Below are 27,602 nucleotides of genomic sequence, written 5' to 3'. Positions count from 1 at the left end.
TTTATACGTGAAAAGACTGAAAGGAGAAGTAGTTTGTTAAAATGGCCCCCAGAGCCATTTCAAACAAAGACACCCGAGTAAGAAACATTCTTTTTGTGTCCTCCTCTAATGTGGTGGCGCACACAGGAAAAGTCTATTATCACTCACACTAATGGTGGGGGGGGGGGGGGGGCACTACACACACACACACACACACACACACACACACACACACACACACACACACACGCACACAAATCATGTAATGGAGAGAAGCCATGTTTGTGCAGGCAGGATATTGCCAGCACCACAGCAGTCGGGTGCTTGTTTTATACAAACAGACGTTTGATGAGGAGGAAGACCACCAACCCCATTAAATATCTTTTGACGACAGGACGGATGTTTCCTTCAAAGGAAGATTCATGCACATTGAGCCCAATGTAGCCTGCATGCCGCGCCAGTAGGTGGCGATGGTGAAGAAACACCTGCTATTGCTTCTTCATGGACACCATGGTCAAGCAGCTAGAGAGTAGCATTAAAACTTCTTCATGGGCACCACAACTCTTTCGTCAACTTTTAATCAGAAGGGTTCAGTCTCTCTCCTGTAGCAGTTTGAAGCCGAAACGACAAACGCGCTCAGAGGAGATAACGTTTGATGTTTGGTGACCGGTTGTAACAAAAATGTTGTTTTGAAGGAGGAATAGCAAACTTCCTGTTGATTTTTGCTGAAGGATGTCAATCTATGAAATGTAGGTCTAGGCAAGACCTACGTAGAGGTATTTGTTTCATGTCTCTAAGACGTTCCTACCGGAAGTTACAAGCAGTTTTGTCCGAGTTTTCCTCTGAGGAGCAGTTTTTTCTGTTTTTAAAAAAAATTATGTACAGCACAATTTTGAGTTTTGGGGTTCGGTTTTTTTAGATCACAATTTCCACCAGTCCCGATGTGTGTGAGAATTTTGGTGAGTTTTGAAGTATTTTAAGGGGGTCAAATTACAGCTCAAAAATGAGTGGTTTTAGTCATTTTTTGTCTTGAAGGGGAAATTGCCAACTTCCTGTTGGTTTTTGCCCGAGGATGTGGAATTATGAAAGGTAGGTCTACATGGAGGTTTTTGTTTCATGTCTCTACGGCATTCCTAGTGGGAGTTAGAAGCAATTTACTTCCTAGGGGGCGCTAGAGAGCATTTTTGATTTTTGGGGTTAGGTTTTTTTTAATAAAGTGGTCTGTACCACTTTTTGTATGTGTGTGTAAAATTTGGTGAGTTTTGAAGTATTTTAAGGGGGTCAAATTACAGCTCAAAAATGAGTGTTTTTAGTAATTTTTTGTCTTGAAGGGGAAATTGCCAACTTCCTGTTGGTTTTTGCCCGAGGATGTGAAATTATGAAAGGTAGGTCTAAGTGAGACCTACATAGAGGTTTTTGTTTCATGTCTCTACGACATTCCTAGTGGGAGTTAGAGGCAATTTACTTCCTAGGGGGCGCTAGAGAGCATTTTTGATTTTTGGGGTTAGGTTTTTTTTAATAAAGTGGTCTGTACCACTTTTTGTATGTGTGTGTAAAATTTGGTGAGTTTTGAAGTATTTTAAGGGGGTCAAAATACAGCTCAAAAATTAGTGTTTTAGTCATTTTTTGTCTTGAAGGGGAAATTGCCAACTTCCTGTTGGTTTTTGCCCGAGGATGTGAAATTATGAAAGGTAGGTCTAAGTGAGACCTACATAGAGGTTTTTGTTTCATGTCTCTACGACATTCCTAGTGGGAGTTAGAGGCAATTTACTTCCTAGGGGGCGCTAGAGAGCATTTTTGATTTTTGGGGTTAGGTTTTTTTTAATAAAGTGGTCTGTACCACTTTTTGTATGTGTGTGTAAAATTTGGTGAGTTTTGAAGTATTTTAAGGGGGTCAAATTACAGCTCAAAAATGAGTGTTTTTAGTCATTTTTTGTCTTGATTGGGAAATTGCCAACTTCCTGTTGGTTTTTGCCCGAGGATGTGAAATTATGAAAGGTAGGTCTAAGTGAGACCTACATAGAGGTTTTTGTTTCATGTCTCTACGACATTCCTAGTGGGAGTTAGAGGCAATTTACCTTCTAGGGGGCGCTAGAGAGCATTTTTGATTTTTGGGGTTAGGTTTTTTTTAATAAAGTGGTCTGTACCACTTTTTGTATGTGTGTGTAAAATTTGGTGAGTTTTGAAGTATTTTAAGGGGGTCAAATTACAGCTCAAAAATGAGTGTTTTTAGTCATTTTTTGTCTTGAAGGGGAAATTGCCAACTTCCTGTTGGTTTTTGCCCGAGGATGTGAAACTATGAAAGGTAGGTCTAAGTGAGACCTACATAGGAGGTTTTTGTTTCATGTCTCTACGACATTCCTAGTGGGAGTTAGAGGCAATTTACTTCCTAGGGGGCGCTAGAGAGCATTTTTGATTTTTGGGGTTAGGTTTTTTTTAATAAAGTGGTCTGTACCACTTTTTGTATGTGTGTGTAAAATTTGGTGAGTTTTGAAGTATTTTAAGGGGGTCAAATTACAGCTCAAAAATGAGTGTTTTTAGTCATTTTTTGTCTTGAAGGGGAAATTGCCAACTTCCTGTTGGTTTTTGCCCGAGGATGTGGAATTATGAAAGGTAGGTCTAAGTGAGACCTACATAGAGGTTTTTGTTTCATGTCTCTACGGCATTCCTAGTGGGAGTTAGAGGCAATTTACTTCCTAGGGGGCGCTAGAGAGCATTTTTGATTTTTGGGGTTAGGTTTTTTTAATAAAGTGGTCTGTACCACTTTTTGTATGTGTGTGTAAAATTTGGTGAGTTTTGAAGTATTTTAAGGGGGTCAAATTACAGCTCAAAAATGAGTGTTTTTAGTCATTTTTTGTCTTGAAGGGGAAATTGCCAACTTCCTGTTGGTTTTTGCCCGAGGATGTGAAATTATGAAAGGTAGGTCTAAGTGAGACCTACATAGAGGTTTTTGTTTCATGTCTCTACGACATTCCTAGTGGGAGTTAGAGGCAATTTACCTTCTAGGGGGCGCTAGAGAGCATTTTTGATTTTTGGGGTTAGGTTTTTTTTAATAAAGTGGTCTGTACCACTTTTTGTATGTGTGTGTAAAATTTGGTGAGTTTTGAAGTATTTTAAGGGGGTCAAATTACAGCTCAAAAATGAGTGTTTTTTGTCTTGAAGGGGAAATTGCCAACTTCCTGTTGGTTTTTGCCCGAGGATGTGAAATTATGAAAGGTAGGTCTAAGTGAGACCTACATAAAGGTTTTTGTTTCATGTCTCTACGGCATTCCTAGTGGGAGTTAGAGGCAATTTACTTCCTAGGGGGCGCTAGAGAGCATTTTTGATTTTTGGGGTTAGGTTTTTTTTTAATAAAGTGGTCTGTACCACTTTTTGTATGTGTGTGTAAAATTTGGTGAGTTTTGAAGTATTTTAAGGGGGTCAAATTACAGCTCAAAAATGAGTGTTTTTAGTCATTTTTTGTCTTGAAGGGGAAATTGCCAACTTCCTGTTGGTTTTTGCCCGAGGATTTGAAATTATGAAAGGTAGGTCTAAGTGAGACCTACATAGAGGTTTTTGTTTCATGTCTCTACGGCATTCCTAGTGGGAGTTAGAGGCAATTTACTTCCTAGGGGGCGCTAGAGAGCATTTTTGGGGTTAGGTTTTTTTTTAATAAAGTGGTCTGTACCACTTTTTGTATGTGTGTGTAAAATTTGGTGAGTTTTGAAGCATGTTAAGGGGGGCGCAGTAGTGCGCAAAGCTGCGGAAGAATAATAAAGAATAATAAAACCTTACAATTTCAATAGTGTCCTTTCGTCCCATTGCAAAATGACTCCCTTTGGGATTCCTTTGACAATATGTCCTGTGTGGACCCTAATAATACATTTAAATAATACATTTGTATTTCTAAATATAGAAAATTAGTAAATATATGGCATTTATAACTCCATTTTATATCACTTGATGGATTTAATACATTGTAAGGTTTCTAAGAATATTGTCAACATTGAAATAAAAACAATTTAGATTATAGCTGAGACATTTCTTCCTGGATGTGACATAAAGTATGAGAATGTGTGAGCCGCTGCACCGCCTTCTTTTTTTACTTCTAGAATCATCTCATTTTTGTCAACATGTTTACTCACATTTTTGCCGGCGATATCTTTTGTGTCGTCGTCGTCGCGTCTTTCTTTTGTCGCGTCGTTCCATCGCATCGCGGGCGACCACGGCGAGAAAGAAAAACAAAAACCGGATTTCCCGGCCAGGCCCTACATCAGAACATATTTGGGGAAAATTATTATTTTGATGAATAAATGAATGGGGAAAAAAACCTGGTTATTTTGTATTTATTGTGTGAATACTAAGTACTGCTGTCATGTGTACTTATTGTATCTGCTCATGTTGTTCTGTTGCCGCTGGGAAAAAAAAAAGAAAAAAAAAAAGCTGATACCGACTAGAAAAAGGCCGATGGCGATACAGGTGAAAATGTCAAATATCGGCTCCCTGCTGTTAGTTCAGCCGAGCAGCTCCTTGGTCTTCACTGCCAGGTGGTTGTCCACGTCTGCCGAGAAGGAGTCGGCCATTTGCTGAATCTGCCCAGACAAGAGACAAACTAGAGGACGCGCTCGAGCAGCAGCATAAACAACAACTCCTGCTCCCCACGTGCGATACGGACCTGTTTCTCCACCAGCCTCAAAACGTCCTCCGAGTGTCCCTCCTTGGCCTTTTTCACCTGCGCCACCGCGCTGGAGCGAACCCTCCTCAGCGAGTCTTTGGCCTTGTTGCTCAACTGTTTGGCCGTCTTGACCAAGTTCTCTCTGTGCTCACGCGTCACTCTGCCAAGAAGGAAGAGACCTCGTTCACCCACATGTCACCTGTATCAGACTTGTTCATGTCAGTGTAAACACTTTTATTCACCCACATGTCACCTGTATTAGACTTTTTCATGTCAGTGTAAACACTTATTTATCCACATGTCACCTGTATCAGACTTGATCATGTCAGTGTAAACACTACAATTCTATTTTATTCACTTACATGTCACCTGTATCGGACTTTTTCATGTCAGACTAAACACTACAATTCTATTTACCCACATGTCACCTGTATCAGACTTGATCATGTCAGTGTAAACACTACAATTCTATTTTATTTACCCACATGTCACCTGTATCAGACTTGATCATGTCAGTGTAAACACTACAATTATATTTTATTTACCCACATGTAACCTGTATCAGACTTTTTCATGTCAGACTAAACACTACAATTCTATTTTATTTACCCACATGTCACCTGTATCAGACTTGATCATGTCAGTGTAAACACTACAATTATATTTATCCACATGTCACCTGTATCAGACTTGATCATGTCAGTGTAAACACTACAATTCTATTTTATTTACCCACATGTCACCTGTATCAGACTTTTTCATGTCAGACTAAACACTAAAATTCTATTTTATTTACCCACATGTCACCTGTATCAGACTTGATCATGTCAGTGTAAACACTACAATTCTATTTTATTTACCCACATGTCACCTGTATCAGACTTGATCATGTCAGTGTAAACACTACAATTCTATTTATCCACATGTCACCTGTATCAGACTTGATCATGTCAGTGTAAACACTACAATTCTATTTACCCACATGTCACCTGTATCAGACTTGATCATGTCAGTGTAAACACTTTTATTTACCCACATGTCACCTGTATCAGACTTGTTCATGTCAGTGTAAACACTACAATTCTATTTAGCCACATGTCACCTGTATCAGACTTGATCATGTCAGTGTATACACTACAATTCTATTTACCCACATGTCACCTGTATCAGACTTGATCATGTCAGTGTAAACACTACAATTATATTTTATTTACCCACATGTAACCTGTATCAGACTTTTTCATGTCAGACTAAACACTACAATTCTATTTTATTTACCCACATGTCACCTGTATCAGACTTGATCATGTCAGTGTAAACACTACAATTATATTTATCCACATGTCACCTGTATCAGACTTGATCATGTCAGTGTAAACACTACAATTCTATTTTATTTACCCACATGTCACCTGTATCAGACTTTTTCATGTCAGACTAAACACTAAAATTCTATTTTATTTACCCACATGTCACCTGTATCAGACTTGATCATGTCAGTGTAAACACTACAATTCTATTTTATTTACCCACATGTCACCTGTATCAGACTTGATCATGTCAGTGTAAACACTACAATTCTATTTATCCACATGTCACCTGTATCAGACTTGATCATGTCAGTGTAAACACTACAATTCTATTTACCCACATGTCACCTGTATCAGACTTGATCATGTCAGTGTAAACACTTTTATTTACCCACATGTCACCTGTATCAGACTTGTTCATGTCAGTGTAAACACTACAATTCTATTTAGCCACATGTCACCTGTATCAGACTTGATCATGTCAGTGTATACACTACAATTCTATTTACCCACATGTCACCTGTATCAGACTTGATCATGTCAGTGTAAACACTACAATTGTATTTACCCACATGTCACCTGTATCAGACTTGATCATGTCAGTGTAAACACTTTTATTTACCCACATGTCACCTGTATCAGACTTGTTCATGTCAGTGTAAACACTATTCTATTCAGCCACATGTCACCTGTATCAGACTTGATCATGTCAGTGTATACACTACAATTCTATTTACCCACATGTCACCTGTATCAGACTTGATCATGTCAGTGTATACACTACAATTCTTTTTACCCACATGTCACCTGTATCAGACTTGATCATGTCAGTGTAAACACTACAATTCTATTTTATTTACCCACATGTCACCTGTATCAGACCTGATCATGTCAGTGTAAACACTACAATTGTATTTATCCACATGTTACCTGTATCAGACTTGATCATGTCAGTGTAAACACTACAATTCTATTTATCCACATGTCACCTGTATCAGACTTGATCATGTCAGTGTAAACACTACAATTCTATTTACCCACATGTCACCTGTATCAGACTTGTTCATGTCAGTGTAAACACTACAATTCTATGTCACCTGTATCAGACTTGATCATGTCAGTGTAAACACTACAATTCTATTTTATTTACCCACATGTCACCTGTATCAGACTTGTTCATGTCAGTGTAAACACTACAATTCTATTTACCCACATGTCACCTGTATCAGACTTGATCATGTCAGTGTAAACACTACAATTCTATGTCACCTGTATCAGACTTGTTCATGTCAGTGTAAACACTACAATTCTATTTTATTTACCCACATGTCACCTGTATCAGACTTGATCATGTCAGTGTAAACACTACAATTCTATTTACCCACATGTCACCTGTATCAGACTTGATCATGTCAGTGTAAACACTACAATTCTATCTCACCTGTATCAGACTTGTTCATGTCAGTGTAAACACTACAATTATATTTATCCACATGTCACCTGTATCAGACTTGATCATGTCAGTGTAAACACTACAATTCTATTTACCCACATGTCACCTGTATCAGACTTGATCATGTCAGTGTAAACACTACAATTCTATTTTATTTACCCACATGTCACCTGTATCAGACTTGATCATGTCAGTGTAAACACTACAATTCTATTTTATTTACCCACATGTCACCTGTATCAGACTTGATCATGTCAGTGTAAACACTACAATTCTATTTACCCACATGTCACCTGTATCAGACTTGATCATGTCAGTGTTTACACTACAATTCTATTTACCCACATGTCACCTGTATCAGACTTGATCATGTCAGTGTAAACACTACAATTCTATTTTATTTACCCACATGTCACCTGTATCAGACTTGATCATGTCAGTGTAAACACTACAATTCTATTTACCCACATGTCACCTGTATCAGACTTGATCATGTCAGTGTAAACACTACAATTCTATTTTATTTACCCACATGTCACCTGTATCAGACTTGATCATGTCAGTGTAAACACTACAATTCTATTTATCCACATGTCACCTGTATCAGACTTGATCATGTCAGTGTAAACACTACAATTCTATTTATCCACATGTCCCCTGTATCAGACTTGTTCATGTCAGTGTAAACACTACAATTCTATTTATCCACATGTCCCCTGTATCAGACTTGTTCATGTCAGTGTAAACACTACAATTCTATTTATCCACATGTCCCCTGTATCAGACTTGTTCATGTCAGTGTAAACACTACAATTCTATTTATCCACATGTCCCCTGTATCAGACTTGATCATGTCAGTGTAAACACTACAATTCTATTTTATTTACCCACATGTCACCTGTATCAGACTTGATCATGTCAGTGTAAACACTACAATTCTATTTTATTTACCCACATGTCACCTGTATCAGACTTGATCATGTCAGTGTAAACACTACAATTCTATTTACCCACATGTCACCTGTATCAGACTTGATCATGTCAGTGTTTACACTACAATTCTATTTACCCACATGTCACCTGTATCAGACTTGATCATGTCAGTGTAAACACTACAATTCTATTTTATTTACCCACATGTCACCTGTATCAGACTTGATCATGTCAGTGTAAACACTACAATTCTATTTATCCACATGTCACCTGTATCAGACTTGATCATGTCAGTGTAAACACTACAATTCTATTTATCCACATGTCCCCTGTATCAGACTTGTTCATGTCAGTGTAAACACTACAATTCTATTTATCCACATGTCCCCTGTATCAGACTTGTTCATGTCAGTGTAAACACTACAATTCTATTTATCCACATGTCCCCTGTATCAGACTTGTTCATGTCAGTGTAAACACTACAATTCTATTCATCCACATGTCCCCTGTATCAGACTTGATCATGTCAGTGTAAACACTACAATTCTATTTACCCACATGTCACCTGTATCAGACTTGATCATGTCAGTGTAAACACTACAATTCTATTTATCCACATGTCCCCTGTATCAGACTTGTTCATGTCAGTGTAAACACTACAATTCTATTTATCCACATGTCCCCTGTATCAGACTTGTTCATGTCAGTGTAAACACTACAATTCTATTCATCCACATGTCCCCTGTATCAGACTTGATCATGTCAGTGTAAACACTACAATTCTATTTACCCACATGTCACCTGTATCAGACTTGATCATGTCAGTGTAAACACTACAATTCTATTTATCCACATGTCCCCTGTATCAGACTTGTTCATGTCAGTGTAAACACTACAATTCTATTTACCCACATGTCACCTGTATCAGACTTGATCATGTCAGTGTAAACACTACAATTCTATTTATCCACATGTCCCCTGTATCAGACTTGATCATGTCAGTGTAAACACTACAATTCTATTTACCCACATGTCACCTTTATCAGACTTGATCATGTCAGTGTAAACACTACAATTCTATTTATCCACATGTCCCCTGTATCAGACTTGTTCATGTCAGTGTAAACACTACAATTCTATTTATCCACATGTCCCCTGTATCAGACTTGTTCATGTCAGTGTAAACACTACAATTCTATTCATCCACATGTCCCCTGTATCAGACTTGATCATGTCAGTGTAAACACTACAATTCTATTTACCCACATGTCACCTGTATCAGACTTGATCATGTCAGTGTAAACACTACAATTCTATTTATCCACATGTCCCCTGTATCAGACTTGTTCATGTCAGTGTAAACACTACAATTCTATTTACCCACATGTCACCTGTATCAGACTTGATCATGTCAGTGTAAACACTACAATTCTATTTATCCACATGTCCCCTGTATCAGACTTGATCATGTCAGTGTAAACACTACAATTCTATTTATCCACATGTCCCCTGTATCAGACTTGTTCATGTCAGTGTAAACACTACAATTCTATTTATCCACATGTCCCCTGTATCAGACTTGTTCATGTCAGTGTAAACACTACAATTCTATTCATCCACATGTCCCCTGTATCAGACTTGATCATGTCAGTGTAAACACTACAATTATATTTTATTTACCCACATGTCACCTGTATCAGACTTGATCATGTCAGTGTAAACACTACAATTCTATTTACCCACATGTCACCTGTATCAGACTTGATCATGTCAGTGTAAACACTTTTATTTACCCACATGTCATCTGTATCAGACTTGATCATGTCAGTGTAAACACTACAATTCTATTGACCCACATGTCACCTGTATCAGACTTGATCATGTCAGTGTAAACACTACAATTCTATTTACCCACATGTCACCTGTATCAGACTTGATCATGTCAGTGTAAACACTTTTATTTACCCACATGTCATCTGTATCAGACTTGATCATGTCAGTGTAAACACTACAATTCTATTTACCCACATGTCACCTGTATCAGACTTGATCATGTCAGTGTAAACACTACAATTGTATTTTATTTACCCACATGTCACCTGTATCAGACTTGATCATGTCAGTGTAAACACTACAATTCTATTTTATTTACCCACATGTCACCTGTATCAGACTTGTTCATGTCAGTGTAAACACTACAATTCTATTTAGCCACATGTCACCTGTATCAGACTTGATCATGTCAGTGTAAACACTACAATTCTATTTACCCACATGTCACCTGTATCAGACTTGATCATGTCAGTGTAAACACTACAATTCTATTTTATTTACCCACATGTCACCTGTATCAGACTTGATCATGTCAGTGTAAACACTACAATTCTATTTATCCACATGTCACCTGTATCAGACTTGATCATGTCAGTGTAAACACTACAATTCTATTTACTCACATGTCACCTGTATCAGACTTGTTCATGTCAGTGTAAACACTACAATTCTATTTACCCACATGTCACCTGTATCAGACTTGATCATGTCAGTGTAAACACTACAATTCTATTTACCCACATGTCACCTGTATCAGACTTGATCATGTCAGTGTAAACACTACAATTCTATGTCACCTGTATCAGACTTGTTCATGTCAGTGTAAACACTACAATTCTATTTAGCCACATGTCACCTGTATCAGACTTGATCATGTCGGTGTAAACACTACAATTCTATTTACCCACATGTCACCTGTATCAGACTTGTTCATGTCAGTGTAAACACTACAATTCTATTTACCCACATGTCACCTGTATCAGACTTGTTCATGTCAGTGTAAACACTACAATTCTATTTATCCACATGTCCCCTGTATCAGACTTGATCATGTCAGTGTAAACACTACAATTCTATTTATCCACATGTCACCTGTATCAGACTTGATCATGTCAGTGTAAACACTACAATTCTATTTTATTTACCCACATGTCACCTGTATCAGACTTGTTCATGTCAGTGTAAACACTACAATTCTATTTATCCACATGTCCCCTGTATCAGACTTGATCATGTCAGTGTAAACACTACAATTCTATTTACCCACATGTCACCTGTATCAGACTTGTTCATGTCAGTGTAAACACTATAATTCTATTTACCCACATGTCACCTGTATCAGACTTGATCATGTCAGTGTAAACACTACAATTCTATTTTATTTACACACCTGTATCAGACTTGTTCATGTCAGTGTAAACACTACAATTCTATTTTATTTACCCACATGTCACCTGTATCAGACTTGATCATGTCAGTGTAAACACTACAATTCTATTTATCCACATGTCACCTGTATCAGACTTGTTCATGTCAGTGTAAACACTACAATTCTATTTATCCACATGTCACCTGTATCAGACTTGATCATGTCAGTGTAAACACTACAATTCTATTTTATTTACCCACATGTCACCTGTATCAGACTTGTTCATGTCAGTGTAAACACTACAATTCTATTTATCCACATGTCCCCTGTATCAGACTTGATCATGTCAGTGTAAACACTTTTATTCACCCACATGTTTCCTGTATCGGACTTGATCATGTAACATTTAAAATGGTGTGATTATGGTAAGTGATACCATTAAGTGCAGTTGCACTTCCAAGACATTAGGTGGCAGCATTGTTTAGGTTATCAGTGCCATGTTGTCTAAAAAGAAAGTAGCTTTTCCCACACCAGTTTAAATGCTATGTTGCGCCCTACAAAGTGTTTACACTAAGTAATGCGGCCGCTACACCGCAGCTGATTGGTTGCAACAATCACCTGACTTGTAGTTTCCGTGACCAAATTTGGAGGCGCTGAAATCGCCGTGTAAAATCGCTAATGCTAATAGTAGCCTGTCAATGGCAAATCCAATGTAAATTAGCATCGAGCTAGCGCATTTTGGGAGTGTAGCCTTACTTTTTACTCTGTATTGATATCGACTACGTGTCTTTGGCCATAAATATCGTTTCATCGCCCGGCCCCTACATGCGTGTTGTCTTGCTGATACCAGAGCGATGTCTGATATCAATTTTTTTTTTTTTTTAAATATTTTAAAAGATTTAAAAGTTGTTTTGTGCAGGTTGCAACTCTGCAATCACCTTGCTTGTTTTAATCACTCACTCCGCTCCTTTTCTCCCTAATTGGCCTTTTCTCCCGCCTCTATTTGCAAACAAGTCAGTATTTACCGCCAACAATACGCATAATTACTGATTGGCTCGCCAAATCAAGGCCGCCATCGTCTCTTTGGAAATGCAAATCTGCCGCTCGCCCAGACTGATTGGAGGCAGCGGGGGAGGGGAGGGGGCGGGGCGGGTCTGACGCGTGTCGCCGCCATAACACCTGCTGCCGCCGCGCATGCCTGCGGATACGCCGCGCATGTTTTATGCAAATGAGGACGTTCTCTGATGGAAACAAGCAGCCTGCGTATTATCCACTTTTGGCTAATGCTAATAGTAGCATGTCCTTATTTGGCTAATGCTAATAGTAGCATGTCCTTATTTGGCTAATGCTAATAGTAGCATGTCCTTATTTGGCTAATGCTAATAGTAGCATGTCCTTATTTGGCTAATGCTAATAGTAGCATGTCCTTATTTAGCTAATGCTAATAGTAGCATGTCCTTATTTGGCTAATGCTAATAGTAGCATGTCCTTATTTAGCTAATGCTAATAGTAGCATGTCGTTATTTAGCTAATGCTAATAGTAGCATGTCGTTATTTAGCTAATGCTAATAGTAGCATGTCCTTATTTAGCTAATGCTAATAGTAGCATGTCCTTATTTGGCTAATGCTAATAGTAGCATGTCCTTATTTGGCTAATGCTAATAGTAGCATGTCCTTATTTAGCTAATGCTAATAGTAGCATGTCCTTATTTGGCTAATGCTAATAGTAGCATGTCGTTATTTAGCTAATGCTAATAGTAGCATGTTGTTATTTAGCTAATGCTAATAGTAGCATGTTGTTATTTAGCTAATGCTAATAGTAGCATGTCCTTATTTGGCTAATGCTAATAGTAGCATGTCCTTATTTAGCTAATGCTAATAGTAGCATGTCCTTATTTGGCTAATGCTAATAGTAGCATGTCCTTATTTGGCTAATGCTAATAGTAGCAAGTCGTTATTTAGCTAATGCTAATAGTAGCATGTCATTATTTAGCTAATGCTAATAGTAGCATGTCGTTATTTAGCTAATGCTAATAGTAGCATGTCATTATTTAGCTAATGCTAATAGTAGCATGTCCTTATTTGGCTAATGCTAATAGTAGCATGTCCTTATTTAGCTAATGCTAATAGTAGCATGTCATTATTTAGCTAATGCTAATAGTAGCATGTCCTTATTTGTCCGCCGTCAATTTATCAACTTTATTCTCCACAAAAATAAAAATATACGAACATTCGGAATAACAAAACTTTATTCTTGTAAAATTGAGACTTTATTCTTAAAAAATAAATAAATTAAAATGTAATTTTTTTCCCCTTCGTTATTTGAATATACAGAATATTATATTTGTCTTGTTTAAATTGTGACGTCGTTCTTTAGAAAATAACACTTCAATGTTACGACATTTTTATTGACAATTTGCTACTTTTACAATTTAAATATGATTTTTCCACATGTTATATTTTTGCCTCGAAAAATTGCAACCGTATTTTCAAAATAAAACATTTGTGTTTTCTCAAACGATATTACAGCGTTTTTCAGATAAATTTGCTACTTTATTCACAAAAAAATGACAACTTTTTTATTACAAAGTAACAACTACATTAAACTAAATATAATTTTTCCAAAATATGAAATGTTTCTTGTCAAATGTGTGACTTGATTCATGTTAATGTTTTTGCTGAATAATATAACTTTATTACCCTATAGGTAAAAACATCTAGAATAACAACTTTATTCTTGTAAAACTGACAATATATTCTATAAAAAAACTCAAAATGTTATTATTTTTTTTATGATCTAAACATACAGAGTATGATATTTTGGTGCTGTTAAATTGTGACTTCATTCTTTTGAAAATAACACTTTTTTCACACAATATTGCAACATTTTTCACATAAATTTGCTACTTTAACAACTTAATTCTCCTTTAGATATTTTTTTCACATTTGACATTTTAATCCCATAAAATGAAGACCTTTTTTTTTAAATGACTCTTGTTTTCTCACACATTACAACATTTTCCACATAAAAGTGCGACTTTATTCTCATCAGATTTGACAATCATCCAACAACTTTGTTGACATAAATATTATTTTTCCCCAAATTAAATTTTTGGTCTCATAAAATCGTGACTTTATTCTTTTTTCCCCCCCCGATTACACATTTTCCTGTAAAATTGCTCATTTATTCTCATAAAAATACAACATTATTCTTATAATGTTCTGATTAACGTCATTTTTTGTGCGCCCTATTTTAAAAATAAACTGTGCTAATAATCTGTGTTTATACATGAATAATGAGAAGATTTTTTGTGTGATTAATCGAGTGTCTTAATTAAAAAAAAATAAAAAATCTAAAAACAAAATTATTTTTTTAAATACATTTTTGAAAATTTTGAATCGATTTAGAATCAAGTTTAATAAAAATTGCGATTCGGATGTCAATTGATTTTTTTGTGCACCCTATCTTAAAAATAAACTGTGCTAATAATCTATGATAAATGAGATATTTTTTTTAAATTAATGACGTCTTAATTTTGACACTTTTTTTTCTTTTATCAAAAAAAAAGTTTAATTGATTTTTGAAAAATTTGAATAAAAATCGCAATCTGAAGGTGAATCGATTTTTTTCTGCGACCTATCTTAAAAATAAACTGTGCTAATAATCTTATGTTTATAAATGATTAATGAGATATGTTTTGTAATTAATCACGTTTTAATTTTGACACTTTTAAAAAAAAAATTATTCCAAAAAAATGTTTAAAAATTTAAAAATTGCAATTCGGATGTCAATTATTTTTTGTGCACCCTATCTAAAAATAAACTGCACTAATAATCTGTGTTTATACATGAATAATGAGATGATTTTTTTGTGATTAACGTGTTAATTTTGACAATCTTAATTAAAAAAAATTAAAAATAAATCTAAAAACAAAATTATTTTTTAAATACATTTTTGAAAATTTTAATCGATTTAGAATCAAGATGAATAAAAATTGCGATTCGGATGTCAATTGATTTTTTGTGCACCCTATCTTAAAAATAAACTGTGCTAATTATCTATATCTATAAATGATAAATGAGATATTTTTGTAATTAATCACATTTAATTTTTACACTATTTTTTTTTCATTGAAAAAAAAATGTTTAATTGATTTTTGAAAAATTTGAATAAAAATCGCAAACTGAATGTGAATCAATTATTTTATGCGCCCTATCTTAAAAATAAACTGTGCTAATAATCTGTGTTTATACAAGAATAATTAGATGATTTTTTTGTGATTAACGTGTTAACTTTGACAATCTTAATTAAAAAAAATAAATCTAAAAATAAAATACTTTTTTAAATACATTTTTGAAAATTTTTAATCGATTTAGAATCAAGATTAATAAAAATTGTGATTCGGATGTCAATTGATTTTTTGTGCGCCCTATCTTAAAAATAAACTGCTAATAATCCATGTTTATAAATGATAAATTTAATTAATCACATGTCTTAATTTTGACACTTTTTTTTTCATACAAAAAAATGTTTAATTGATTTTTGAAAAATGTCAATAAAAATCGCAATCTGAATGTGAATCCAATTTTTTGTGCGCCCTATCTTAAAAATAAACTGTGCTAATAATCTGTGTTTATACATGAATAATGAGATTATTTTTTTATGATTAATCAAGTGTTAACTTTGACAATCTTAATTAAAAAAACAAATACAATTTAAAAACAAAATTCTTTTTTAAAGACATTTTAGAACATTTTTAAGCGATTTAGAATCAAGATGAATAAAAATTGCGACTCGGATAATCCGTCAATTGATTTTTTGTGCGCCCTATTTTAAAAATAAACTGTGCTAATAATCTGTGTTTATACATGATTAATGAGATATTTTTTGTAATTAATCACGTCTTAATTCTGACACTTTTTTCTTTTAAATTAAAAAAAATGTTGAATTGATTTTTGGAAGATTTGAATCGATCTAGAATCGAGATGAATAAAAATCGCAATCTGAATGGGAACCGATTTTTTTTGTGCGCCCTATTTTAAAAATAAACTGCTAATAATCTGTGTTTATACATGAATAATGAGATCATTTTTTTGTGATTAATCAAGTGTTAATTTTGACAATCTTGATTAAAAAAAAATAATTTAAAAATCTAAAAACCAAATACTTTTTTAAAAACATTTTTTAAATTTTGAATCGATTTAGGATCAAGATTAATACAAATTGTGATTCGGATGTCAATTGATTTTTTGTGCGCCCTATCTTAAAAATAAACTGCTAATAATCTATGTTTATAAATGATAAATTTAATTAATCACATGTCTTAATTTTGACACTTTTTTTTAATACAAAAAAAATGTTTAATTGATTTTTGAAAAATGTCAATAAAAATCGCAATCTGAATGTGAATCCAATTTTTTGTGTGCCCTATCTTAAAAATAAGATGTGCTAATAATCTGTGTTTATACATGAATAATGAGATTATTTTTTTATGATTAATCAAGTGTTAACTTTGACAATCTTAATTAAAAAAACAAATACAATTTAAAAACAAAATTCTTTTTTAAAGACATTTTAGAAAAATTTTAAGCGATTTAGAATCAAGATGAATAAAAATTGCGACTAGGATGTCAATTGATTTTTTGTGCGCCCTATCTTAAAAATAAACTGTGCTAATAATCTGTGTTTATACATGATTAATGAGATATTTTTTGTAATTAATCACGTCTTAATTTTGACACTTTTTTCTTTTAAATGAAAAAAATTTTTGAATTGATTTTTGAAAGATTTGAATCGATCTAGAATCGAGATGAATAAAAATCGCAATCTGAATGGGAATCGATTTTTTTTGTGCGCCCTATTTTAAAAATAAACTGCTAATAATCTGTGTTTATACATGAATAATGAGATTATTTTTTTATGATTAATCAAGTGTTAACTTTGACAATCTTAATTAAAAAAACAAATACAATTTAAAAACAAAATTCTTTTTTAAAGACATTTTAGAAAAATTTTAAGCGATTTAGAATCAAGATGAATAAAAATTGCGACTAGGATGTCAATTGATTTTTTGTGCGCCCTATCTTAAAAATAAACTGTGCTATTAATCTGTGTTTATACATGATTAATGAGATATTTTTTGTAATTAATCACGTCTTAATTTTGACACTTTTTTCTTTTAAATGAAAAAATTTTTTGAATTGATTTTTGAAAGATTTGAATCGATCTAGAATCGAGATGAATAAAAATCGCAATCTGAATGGGAATCGATTTTTTTTGTGCGCCCTATTTTAAAAATAAACTGCTAATAATCTGTGTTTATACATGAATAATGAGATCATTTTTTTGTGATTAATCAAGTGTTAATTTTGACAATCTTAATTAAAAAAAAAAAAAATTTAAAATTTAAAAACCAAATATTTTTTAAAAACATTTTTTTAAATTTTGAATCGATTTAGAATCAAGATTAATAAAAATTGTGATTCGGATGTCAATTGATTTTTTGTGCGCTCTATCTTAAAAATAAACTGCTAATAATCTATGTTTATAAATGATAAATTTAATTAATCACATGTCTTAATTTTGACACTTTTTTTTTATACAAAAAAAATGTTTAATTGATTTTTGAAAAATTTGAATAAAAATCACAATCTGAATGTGAATCCAATTTTTTGTGCGCCCTATCTTAAAAATAAACAGTGATAATAATCTGTGTTTATACATGAATAATGAGATTATTTTTTTATGATTAATTAAGTGTTAACTTTGACAATCTTAATTAAAAAAACAAATACAATTTAAAAACAAAATTATTTTTTAAAGACATTTTAGAAAATTTTTAAGCGATTTAGAATCAAGATGAATAAAAATTGCGACTCGGGTGTCAATTGATTTTTTATGCGCCCTATCTTAAAAATAAACTGTGCTAATAATCTGTGTTTATACATGATTAATGAGATATTTTTTGTAATTAATCACATCTTAATTTTGACACTAAAAATCACAATCTGAATGTGAATCGATTGTTTTGTGCGCCCTATCTTAAAAATAAACTGCTAATAATCTATGTTTATAAATTATCAATTTAATTAATCACATGTCTTAATTTTGACACTTTTTTTTTTATACAAAAAAAATGTTTAATTGATTTTTGAAAAATTTGAATAAAAATCACAATCTGAATGTGAATCGATTGTTTTGTGCGCCCTATCTTAAAAATAAACGTGGGAGATGGACAAACACAGGACATGCACTTGGGGACGGGTGGCTTTTTCAAAATAAAAGACTCCCTGTGTGCAGGATAGAGTGGAGTAGTTACGTGGTGGATGGACGAGGGAGACTCACTTAGGGACCAGCACCTTAATGAAGGACCCGTCCACCTCAGGGTTGAGCTTCATGCTGCTCTCTCTCAGGGCACGGGCGGCCGCCGCTGTCGCCTGAACAGAAGTGGGGGGGAGGGGGAGGGGTTACGACTGCAGGTAGTGCTCTTTCTCCAGCTGGCAACCATTAAGGTGTGTGTGTGTGTGTGTGTGTGTGTGTGTGTGTGTGTGTGTGTGTGTGTGTGTGTGTGTGTGTGTGTGTGTGCACCATGGAAGTGCCCTGGGCCACTGTCAGCACCAAGTCCTGGGGGAGAGGACTGAGAGGTTGCAGGGCAGGGTGCTGACCCTGCCAGGGTGACCCTACAAGGGTGTCTGCTTGTGTGACGCGCACGCGCGCGCACACACACACACGCACACACACACACACACACACACACTAAAAGGGCCAGAGTGAAAAGAAAAGGAGTCAAAGTGTTGACATAAAAGTTTGTCTGAGACAAAGCAGTTTGAATAAAATCACACTTTTGGTAAAGTTACATTCTTAAAACCTTATATTCAACTTTATTCTCCAGGGGCCGTACTTATCAAGCTTCTCAGAATTACTCCTAAGAAGTCTGCTAAGAGTTGACTTAAGAGTAAATCAATTCTTCGCTGAAAGCTGCACTTAAAAGTTAGTTATCAAGCGTCTTACTCACACTTTCAGCGAAGTGTAGGACTGAATCTTAAGTGTCACACTCAGAGCTGAATTACGACATTATTATGTGCCGTAAACGGAATTTTAGGTGACGTCATTTCTATGTCCATAGAAATGACCAATCACGGAAGGGAATCCGTTGTCTAAGAATAAAGAAATATCTTGGAAATATTTAAGTGGACAATGGGAGTGTATATTTTGACAATAAACTACAAAATAATACAAAACAAACTAGTCCCCGCCGGCACTCACGCTACCGCTCCCTCTCTTCTATCGCCCACACACTCACTGACGTCACTCACCTCACGGCCACACACATACGCTACTGTCATAGCATTTTCTTTCCAATTCATAAATTAGGCAACTAATTTGAAACTGGTGTGGGTGGCTCTATATATACTAGCCCACTGCAGACACATGCAGAAATCAACATGGAATCGAAAAGTATTAAATCTGTGACAAAAATAATACCCGCTCTGTCTAAACGATACCGTTTGACCAGCTGCTCGTCATCAAACAAATCCAGAACATCGTTCCGCTCCCTGAATGTTCGCGCACGTCTCTCTCGCCTCAGTGCCATCCCCTGCTGGCAACTCCTAACCACTTAAGACACCTCTGAAGGTCTCTTAAATATCGTGGAGAGTAGGAGTGATTCTTAGACTTAAGAACGTTGATAAAAAGCTTTTATTCTTAAGTTTGAGAGTAGGACTAAATTTCGCAAATTCTCAGGACTTAAGTGTAAAATGGCACTCTCAGAAGCTTGATAAGTACGGCCCCAGATGATTACATTTTTGGTCATTCTTTCAAAAATAACACCCCCCACTAGGGATGATACTCGAAACCGGTTTTCCCGGTTGTTCGATAAGAAAAGAACCGAGTCCTCGGACTCGAATCCCTTTTTGAGAACCGGTACCCGTTATCGAGACCACTATAGTAAAGAAAATAGTTGGTTCTTTATTCGAATCCCTCGGAACGAATCCCGTCCCGACCAGAAATGCTCCGCGTGACATCACAAGAAATGGCGTCACGTACCTCAGTCATTAGGCACAGATAGCGAAAGCAGGAAAAAAATGGACGGGAAAAAGCGCTCAGAGGTGTAATAAAGTTCAAAACAAAAGGTATAATCCAATGAATAACTTTACTGAGAGATTTGAGCAGGGTACAAACACATGACGAACACTTTTACGACCAACCGGAAACATAGCAACCAGGCTAGCAACGTACCTCGTTTACGGCAGCTGTCGCAACGTTCTTAAAGCAACCGCAGCACATACATATATATACAACATATATCTCCCTTTTTTAACTTTTGTTTTTCTTTCCTTGTAAACAAAACAAAATCACACTGTATATGTGTTGTCTGTCTAATTATAAATAATGCAGACGAGGCGTGTTGGCTGAGTTCTTGACGTTTACTTTCACGGGTGACGACATGCAACACTTTTCAGGGCTACCGCGCATGCTCGTCACTCCCGTTGCATGCTGGGTAGTGTAGTTGTTATATTCCCTAGCTCAGGGGTCGGCAACCCAAAATGTTGAAAGAGCCATATTGGACCAAAAATACAAAAACAAATCTATCTGGAGCCGCAAAAAATTAAAAGCCATATTACATGTGTCATGAGATATAAATGTAATTAAGAGGACTTAAAGGAAACTAAATGACCTCAAATATACATACAAATGAGGCATAATGCTGCAATATATACATATCGCTAGCCTAAATAGCATGTTAGCATCGATTAGCTTGCAGTCATGCAGTGACCAAATATGTCTGATTAGCACTCCACACAAGTCAATAACATCAACAAAACTCACCTTTGTGCACTCATGCACAACGTTAAAAGTGTGGTGGACAAAATGAGACAGAAAAAGAAGTGGCATAAAACACGTCCTAGAAAGTCGGAGAAAGTTATGCATGTAAACAAACTACACGGTGAGTTCAAGGACCGCCAAAATAAGTAGGACAAAACGGCGCTCGCCAAATACTGGAATCAGTGAAGCATGTTTAATATAAACAGTGTGATTTATAACAATTACGGAGGTTTGTGTCATGTTTGTCCTCCTACAGAAACCATACTAAAACAAAAAAATAGATTTTTTTCCCCCTCATCTTTTTCCATTCTTCATACATTTTTGAAAAATCTCCAGAGAGCCACTAGGGCGGCGCCAAAGAGCCGCATGCGGCTCTAGAGCCGCGGGTTGCCGACCCCCGCCCTAGCTCATCACATCTTCCCCCCCTATAAAGAAATAATGTTAACTCAATAAAGTGTATTTCTTTTTTTAGCTTTAACTTTTCATTTTTTAGCATTGTAACCACATTTGCAAACAACTTTTCTCTTCATAGAATTTTCTTTCAATAAAGAAATAAAGTGCAAAAATGTCAAAGCATCATAACAAACAGTTATGTCAAATAGCAGCAGAAGTGCACTTTTTGGAGAGCAGTATTATTTCCAGTTTTGTGCCCAAGGGACTGATTTTATTTAACACTATATTATTATTTATACACCTATAGTGATCACAGAGACAGATTGTTTTTGTGTTACTGTATATATTTGTTTTTATGAAAAATCCCACTTAATATACTTTGGGTAAAAACAGTCAATATTTATTTTATTTTATTATTTTTTTTTATGGGGGTAACAGTCAATATTTATTTATTTTTTTAGATTAAATTGTTTTCTAATATAATAAATGTGAGCTTTTGTTAAACCAAATATTGTGTGTTTTTTTCCATATACAACAACCTATCTGGACTCGATAAGGAATCGGTTCGATAAGAGGATTCGATAATAGACTCGAACTCGATAATTCCTTATCAAACATCATCCCTACCCCCCACCCACACACACACAATACTACAACTTTATTCTCATTTATTCACAATTCTTTTGTAATTATCCCACATATTTTCTCCTAAATATCACTTTCCCCACAATATTACACCTTTGCTCCCGTGAAATAGTTACTTAAAGGCCTACTGAAATGATTTTTTTTTATTTAAACGGGGATAGCAGATCCATTCTATGTGTCATACTTGATCATTTCGCGATATTGCCATATTTTTGCTGAAAGGATTTAGTATAGAACAACGACGATAAAGTTCGCAACTTTTGGTCTCTGATAAAAAAAAGCCTTGCCCCTACCGGAAGTAGCGTGACGACACCGGAGGAAGGACTGCTCATATTTTCCTATTGTTTACACCAGCAGCGAGAGAGATTCGGACTGAGAAAGCGACGATTACCCCATTAATTTGAGCGAGGATGAAAGATTCGTGGATGAGGAACGTGAGAGTGAAGGACTAGCGTGTAGTGCAGGACGTATCTTTTTTCGCTCTGACCGTAACTTAGGTACAAGCTGGCTCATTGGATTCCACACTCTCTCCTTTTTCTACTGTGGATCACGGATTTGTATTTTAAACCACCTCGGATACTATATCCTCTTGAAAATGAGAGTCGAGAACGCGAAATGGACATTCACAGTGACTTTTATCTCCACGACAATACATCGGCGAAGCACTTTAGCTACTGAGCTAACGTGATAGCATCGGCTTTACTGCATATAGAAACAAAACAAATAAGTCCCTGACTGGAAGGATAGACAGAAGATGAACAATACTACCAAACTCTGTACATGTAAATACACAGTTAATGCTTTCCAGCCTGGCGAAGCTTAACAATGCTGTTGCTAACGACGCCATTGAAGCTAACTTAGCTACGGGACCTCGACAGAGCTATGCTAAAAACATTAGCTCTGCACCTACGCCAGCTCTCATCTGCTCATCAACACCCGTGCTCACCTGCGTTCCAGCGATCGACGGTACGACGAAGGACTTCATCTGATCACCGATGCGGTTGGCGGCCCGGAGACGGAGGAAGTCAAGGTGAGGTCGTTCGGCTAGCGCGTCTGCTATCCTCAAAGTGCTCCTGGTTGTGTTGCTATAGTCCGCTGCTAATACACCGATCCCACCTACAGCTTTCTTCTTTGCAGTCTTCATTGTTCATTAAACAAATTGCAAAAGATTCACCAACACAGATGTCCAGAATACTGTGGAATTTTGCGATGAAAACAGAGATTTTTGTATTGGATACAATGTGTCCCAATACTTCCGCTTCAACCATTGACGTCACGCGCATACGTCATCATACATAGACGTTTTCAAGCGGAAGTTTCCCGGGAAAAGTAAAATGTCACTTTATAAGTTAACCCGGCCGTATTGGCATGTGTTTCAATGTTAAGATTTCATCATTGATATATAAACTATCAGACTGCGTGGTCGCTAGTAGTGGCTTTTAGTAGGCCTTTAATTATTCTAAAATTAACTTTTTTATTCTGTCCACTTGGCAAATTTGTGAACTTTGTTATGATAAAAATAAAAATATAAGAACATCTGGAATAGTACAACTTTATTATTGTAGAATTAGGACTTTCTTTGAGAAAAAAACCTTAAAATGTTAGATTTTTTTTCCATTATTGTATACACAGAATATTATATTTTGCTCTTGTTGAATTGTGACTTCATTCTTTTAAAAATAACACTTTTCCTCACACAATTTTACAGCATTTTCTTGTAAAACTGCTACCTTTACAACTTCCATCCATCCATTTTCTACCGCTTGTCCCTATCGGGGTCGCGGGGGGTGCTGGAGTCTATCTCAGCTGCATTTGGGTGGAAGGCGGGGTACACCCTGGACAAGTCACCACCTCATCACAGATAGACAACATTCACACTCATTTACACAATTTAGTGTTGCCAATCAACATATCCCCAGGTGCATGTCTTTGGAGGTGGGAGGGGCCTATCCCCAGGTGCATGTCTTTGAAAGTGGGAGGGGCCTATCCGCAGGTGCATGTCTTTGAAGGTGGGAGGAAGCTGGAGTAGAACCCACACAGAAGACAACTTAATTCTCCTTAGTATTATTTTTTCACGTTTTTTTTTTAGCCTCATAAAATTGGAATCATATATATATATTTTTTTAAATGACTTTTTTTCTCACGCATTTTTCCCATAAAATTGATACTTTATTCTCATAAAATCACATTAAAAAAAAAAATTAAGATCTAAAAATTTCACCCACTTTTTTTCTGACAAATGTGTGACTCTATTCTCGTAGAAAAAGTTTTATCTAACAATATAACTTTATTCTTTCCAAATATAACAACATCTGGAATAATACCACTATATTTTTGTCAAATTAAGACTTTATTTTACAAAAAACTTTAAAATATTATAAAAAATGTTTACACCATTATCTAAATATAAAGAATATTATATTTTGGAATATAATATTTTGGTCTTGTTAAATCATTTTAAAAATAACACTTTTCCTCATAAAACTTTACAGCATTTTCTTGTAAAACTGCTACTTTTACAAATTGTCCTAAATATATATTTTCTTACATATTAGTTTTTTCACCTCATAAAATTCCAACCGTATGTATATATATGATTTTTTAATTACTGTATAATTTTTTTAATTATTTAATTTTTAATTACTTGTTTTTTAATTACATAAAATTGATACTTTATTCTTATAAAATCACAACTTTCAAAAAAAATTTAAAGATCTAAAAATTTCACCCATTTTTTTCCTGAAAAATTTGTGACTATTCTTGAAAAAAAAATAAATCTAATATAACTTTATTCTTTCCAAAAATAAAAATAGAAGAACATCTGGAATAATACATCTATATTCTTGTAAAATTAAGACTTTATTTTACAAAAAACTTTAAAAAGTTATTAATTTTTTTAATCCAATTATATGAATATAAAGAATATTATATTTTGGTCTTGTTGAATTATGACTTCATTCTTTTAAAAATAACACTTTACCTCATAAAACTTTACAGCATTTTCTTCTAAAACTGCTACTTTTACAAATTAATATATATTTTTTTACATATTAGTTTTTTCACCTCATAAAATTGCAACCGTATACATATATATTTTTTTTTATTGCTTGTTTTCTCACAAAATTTTCACATAAAATGACTACTTTATTCTCATAAAAATGCAGCTAATGTTAGCAATCAATTCTACCTCTAAATGACTTTAAAAACGCATTCAAAAAGTGTCAACAATGCTTCATTTACGTTGTGTAACACGTATAATAACAATGCTTCATTTACATTGTGTACATATTACATATTGTTATGAAGGTGTCTGTTACTACATTATATATATACTTGCAGTGTGTATATTGTACATATTACATATAGTTATGAAGGTGTCTGTTACTACATTATATATATACTTGCAGTGTGTATATTGTACATATTACATATTGTTATGAAGGTGTCTGTTACTACATTATATATATACTTGCAGTGTGTATATTGTACATATTACATATTGTTATGAAGGTGTCTGTTACTACATTATATATACTTGCAGTGTGTATAAAGTTGTTTTAGAGACTTTGAAGGTGACTCATTAGTCACATCTTGCAAGTGTTTTTTATCATCTTAAAAATCCTTGAAAAAATCAAAAAGGTGTGTTCTTGTCTCTCATAATGATTGTGGAAAAATGGGCAAAATTCCCAAAAATTAATGACCCTAAATCTTATTTTTCCACATATAAAATTGCAAATGTATTGAAGGCGTGACTCTTGTAATATTCTGAGTCCTTCTGCTCGTTCCGGAATGGTTCTCTTTTATTCCACCTGTGTCCACCATGTCACGTGCCAGGGCAGGCAGGGTGGCGAGGAGAGTAACCTGGTTAAGGTGACATTGCTATCGGGGTGCGATCATAAAAGAGTGTTGCTGAAAGATGGCAATTGGCTGCGTGCAAACTCCCTTTTGCGGAGCCTTCCAGAGAGTTTAAAAGGTGCATCAAAAAATGCATGTTCTCTCCTTTCTTTTCAGACTTCTGGTGTTTTCCACCGGGACGAAAGAAACGGCGGCCAGATTAAAGGAATGTATTATTTGTGTGCCTTGAATTAATTCCTGCGGCTCTTGTTTCTCTCCCGGGTGATAGATTCGGCCCATACCTCGGTTTGATCGCTCTCCATCGCCGCTTCCGCTCTCATGACCGGAACCGGGGGCCGAGGGGTGGGGGAATAAAAACCAAGCGGACTCTCTCTGGTCGGGTTCTCGTTAATATGTTGGAAGGAAAAGCGGAGAGCGGAGATGAAAGACACGCGCTGAGAGAATGTGGAAGGTGTGCTGGTGACGCCAACAATTGGAGGGCGTGTTGTAATGGAGGGCGTCATTAGAGGCCTGTTGGTGGTCTGCGGTTATAGGAACACTTAGCAGACCTGGGGGGCTGGGGGGGGGGGGGGGGGGGGGTCTTGCCAGCGTTCACCCTTCAAAAGACTGGCTCGTCATTTTAGGGTTGTTTTGTATTATATCAAGGAAACAAGTATAATCAACAACTAAAAGGGCATTTAAATGTATACAAATATTACTCTATTCTGGAATATTGGCTATGATTTCATGTTTTTTTGGGGGTTTTCATTGTAAACATTCCATGCGGCATGGCATAGTGGGTAGAGCGCCCGTGTCAGAAACCTGAGGGTTGCAAGTTCGCTCCCCGCCTCTTACCATGCCGTTGTGTCCTTGGGCAGGACACTTCACCCTTGCCCCCGGTGCCACTCACACCGGTGAATGAATGTTGAATGAATGATAGGTGGTGGTCGGAGGGGCCGTAGGCGCAAATTGGCAGCCACGCTTCCGTCAGTCTACCCCAGGGCAGCTGTGGCTACGAAAGTAGCTTACCACCACCAGGTGTGAATGAATGATGGGTTTTTAACATGTAAAGCGACTTTGGGTACTTAGAAAAGCGCTATATAAATCCCAGGTATTATTATTATTATTATTATGCCTTGGCTGTGACATCACCAGGAAAAATGTTGTTTTCAAGAGGATTTTAGCCATATTTACAAAATGTAATGCATCGATGGATACAAAAAGTGTCAATAAAACTAGAATAAAAATGAGGAAATAATAAAACTTAGGGGTGCACCAAAAAATGTAAAAATCTTATTCATCCTTGATCTAAACAGATTCATAATAAAAAATTTTATATATGCATATTTTTACTATTAATATTTTTTTGTAAG

The 27,602-nt window shown here is 35.3% G+C and overlaps 2 protein-coding genes across 4 annotated transcripts in view; one reads left to right on the top strand and one right to left on the bottom strand.

Annotated features, from left to right (window-relative positions):
• Positions 1–27,602, top strand: part of si:ch211-243g18.2 (uncharacterized protein LOC559906 homolog) — a 237,527-nt gene that overhangs the window by 21,133 nt on the left and 188,792 nt on the right. The gene's annotated exons all lie outside the window — the stretch shown is intronic.
• Positions 4,294–27,602, bottom strand: part of mrrf (mitochondrial ribosome recycling factor) — a 45,317-nt gene continuing 22,008 nt past the window's right edge. For 2 of the 3 annotated variants that reach the window (XM_062057135.1, XM_062057136.1), the window contains exons 6-8: positions 18,877–18,968; positions 4,634–4,793; positions 4,295–4,550 (exon numbers count right to left, since the gene is read on the bottom strand). In XM_062057135.1, coding sequence (XP_061913119.1) covers positions 4,473–4,550; positions 4,634–4,793; positions 18,877–18,968 — 330 coding nt within the window. In that variant the 3' untranslated portion in view covers positions 4,295–4,472. Of the gene's footprint in view, positions 4,551–4,633; positions 4,794–18,876; positions 18,969–27,602 lie in introns of all 3 variants that reach the window. The other variant, XM_062057137.1, reaches the window with a different exon arrangement.

Source organism: Entelurus aequoreus, linkage group LG08 (assembly GCF_033978785.1).
Source record: "Entelurus aequoreus isolate RoL-2023_Sb linkage group LG08, RoL_Eaeq_v1.1, whole genome shotgun sequence".
Lineage (NCBI taxonomy): Eukaryota > Metazoa > Chordata > Actinopteri > Syngnathiformes > Syngnathidae > Entelurus > Entelurus aequoreus.
The sequence above is the reverse complement of the archived record's forward strand: the minus strand, read 5'-3'. Positions and strand labels throughout refer to the sequence as shown.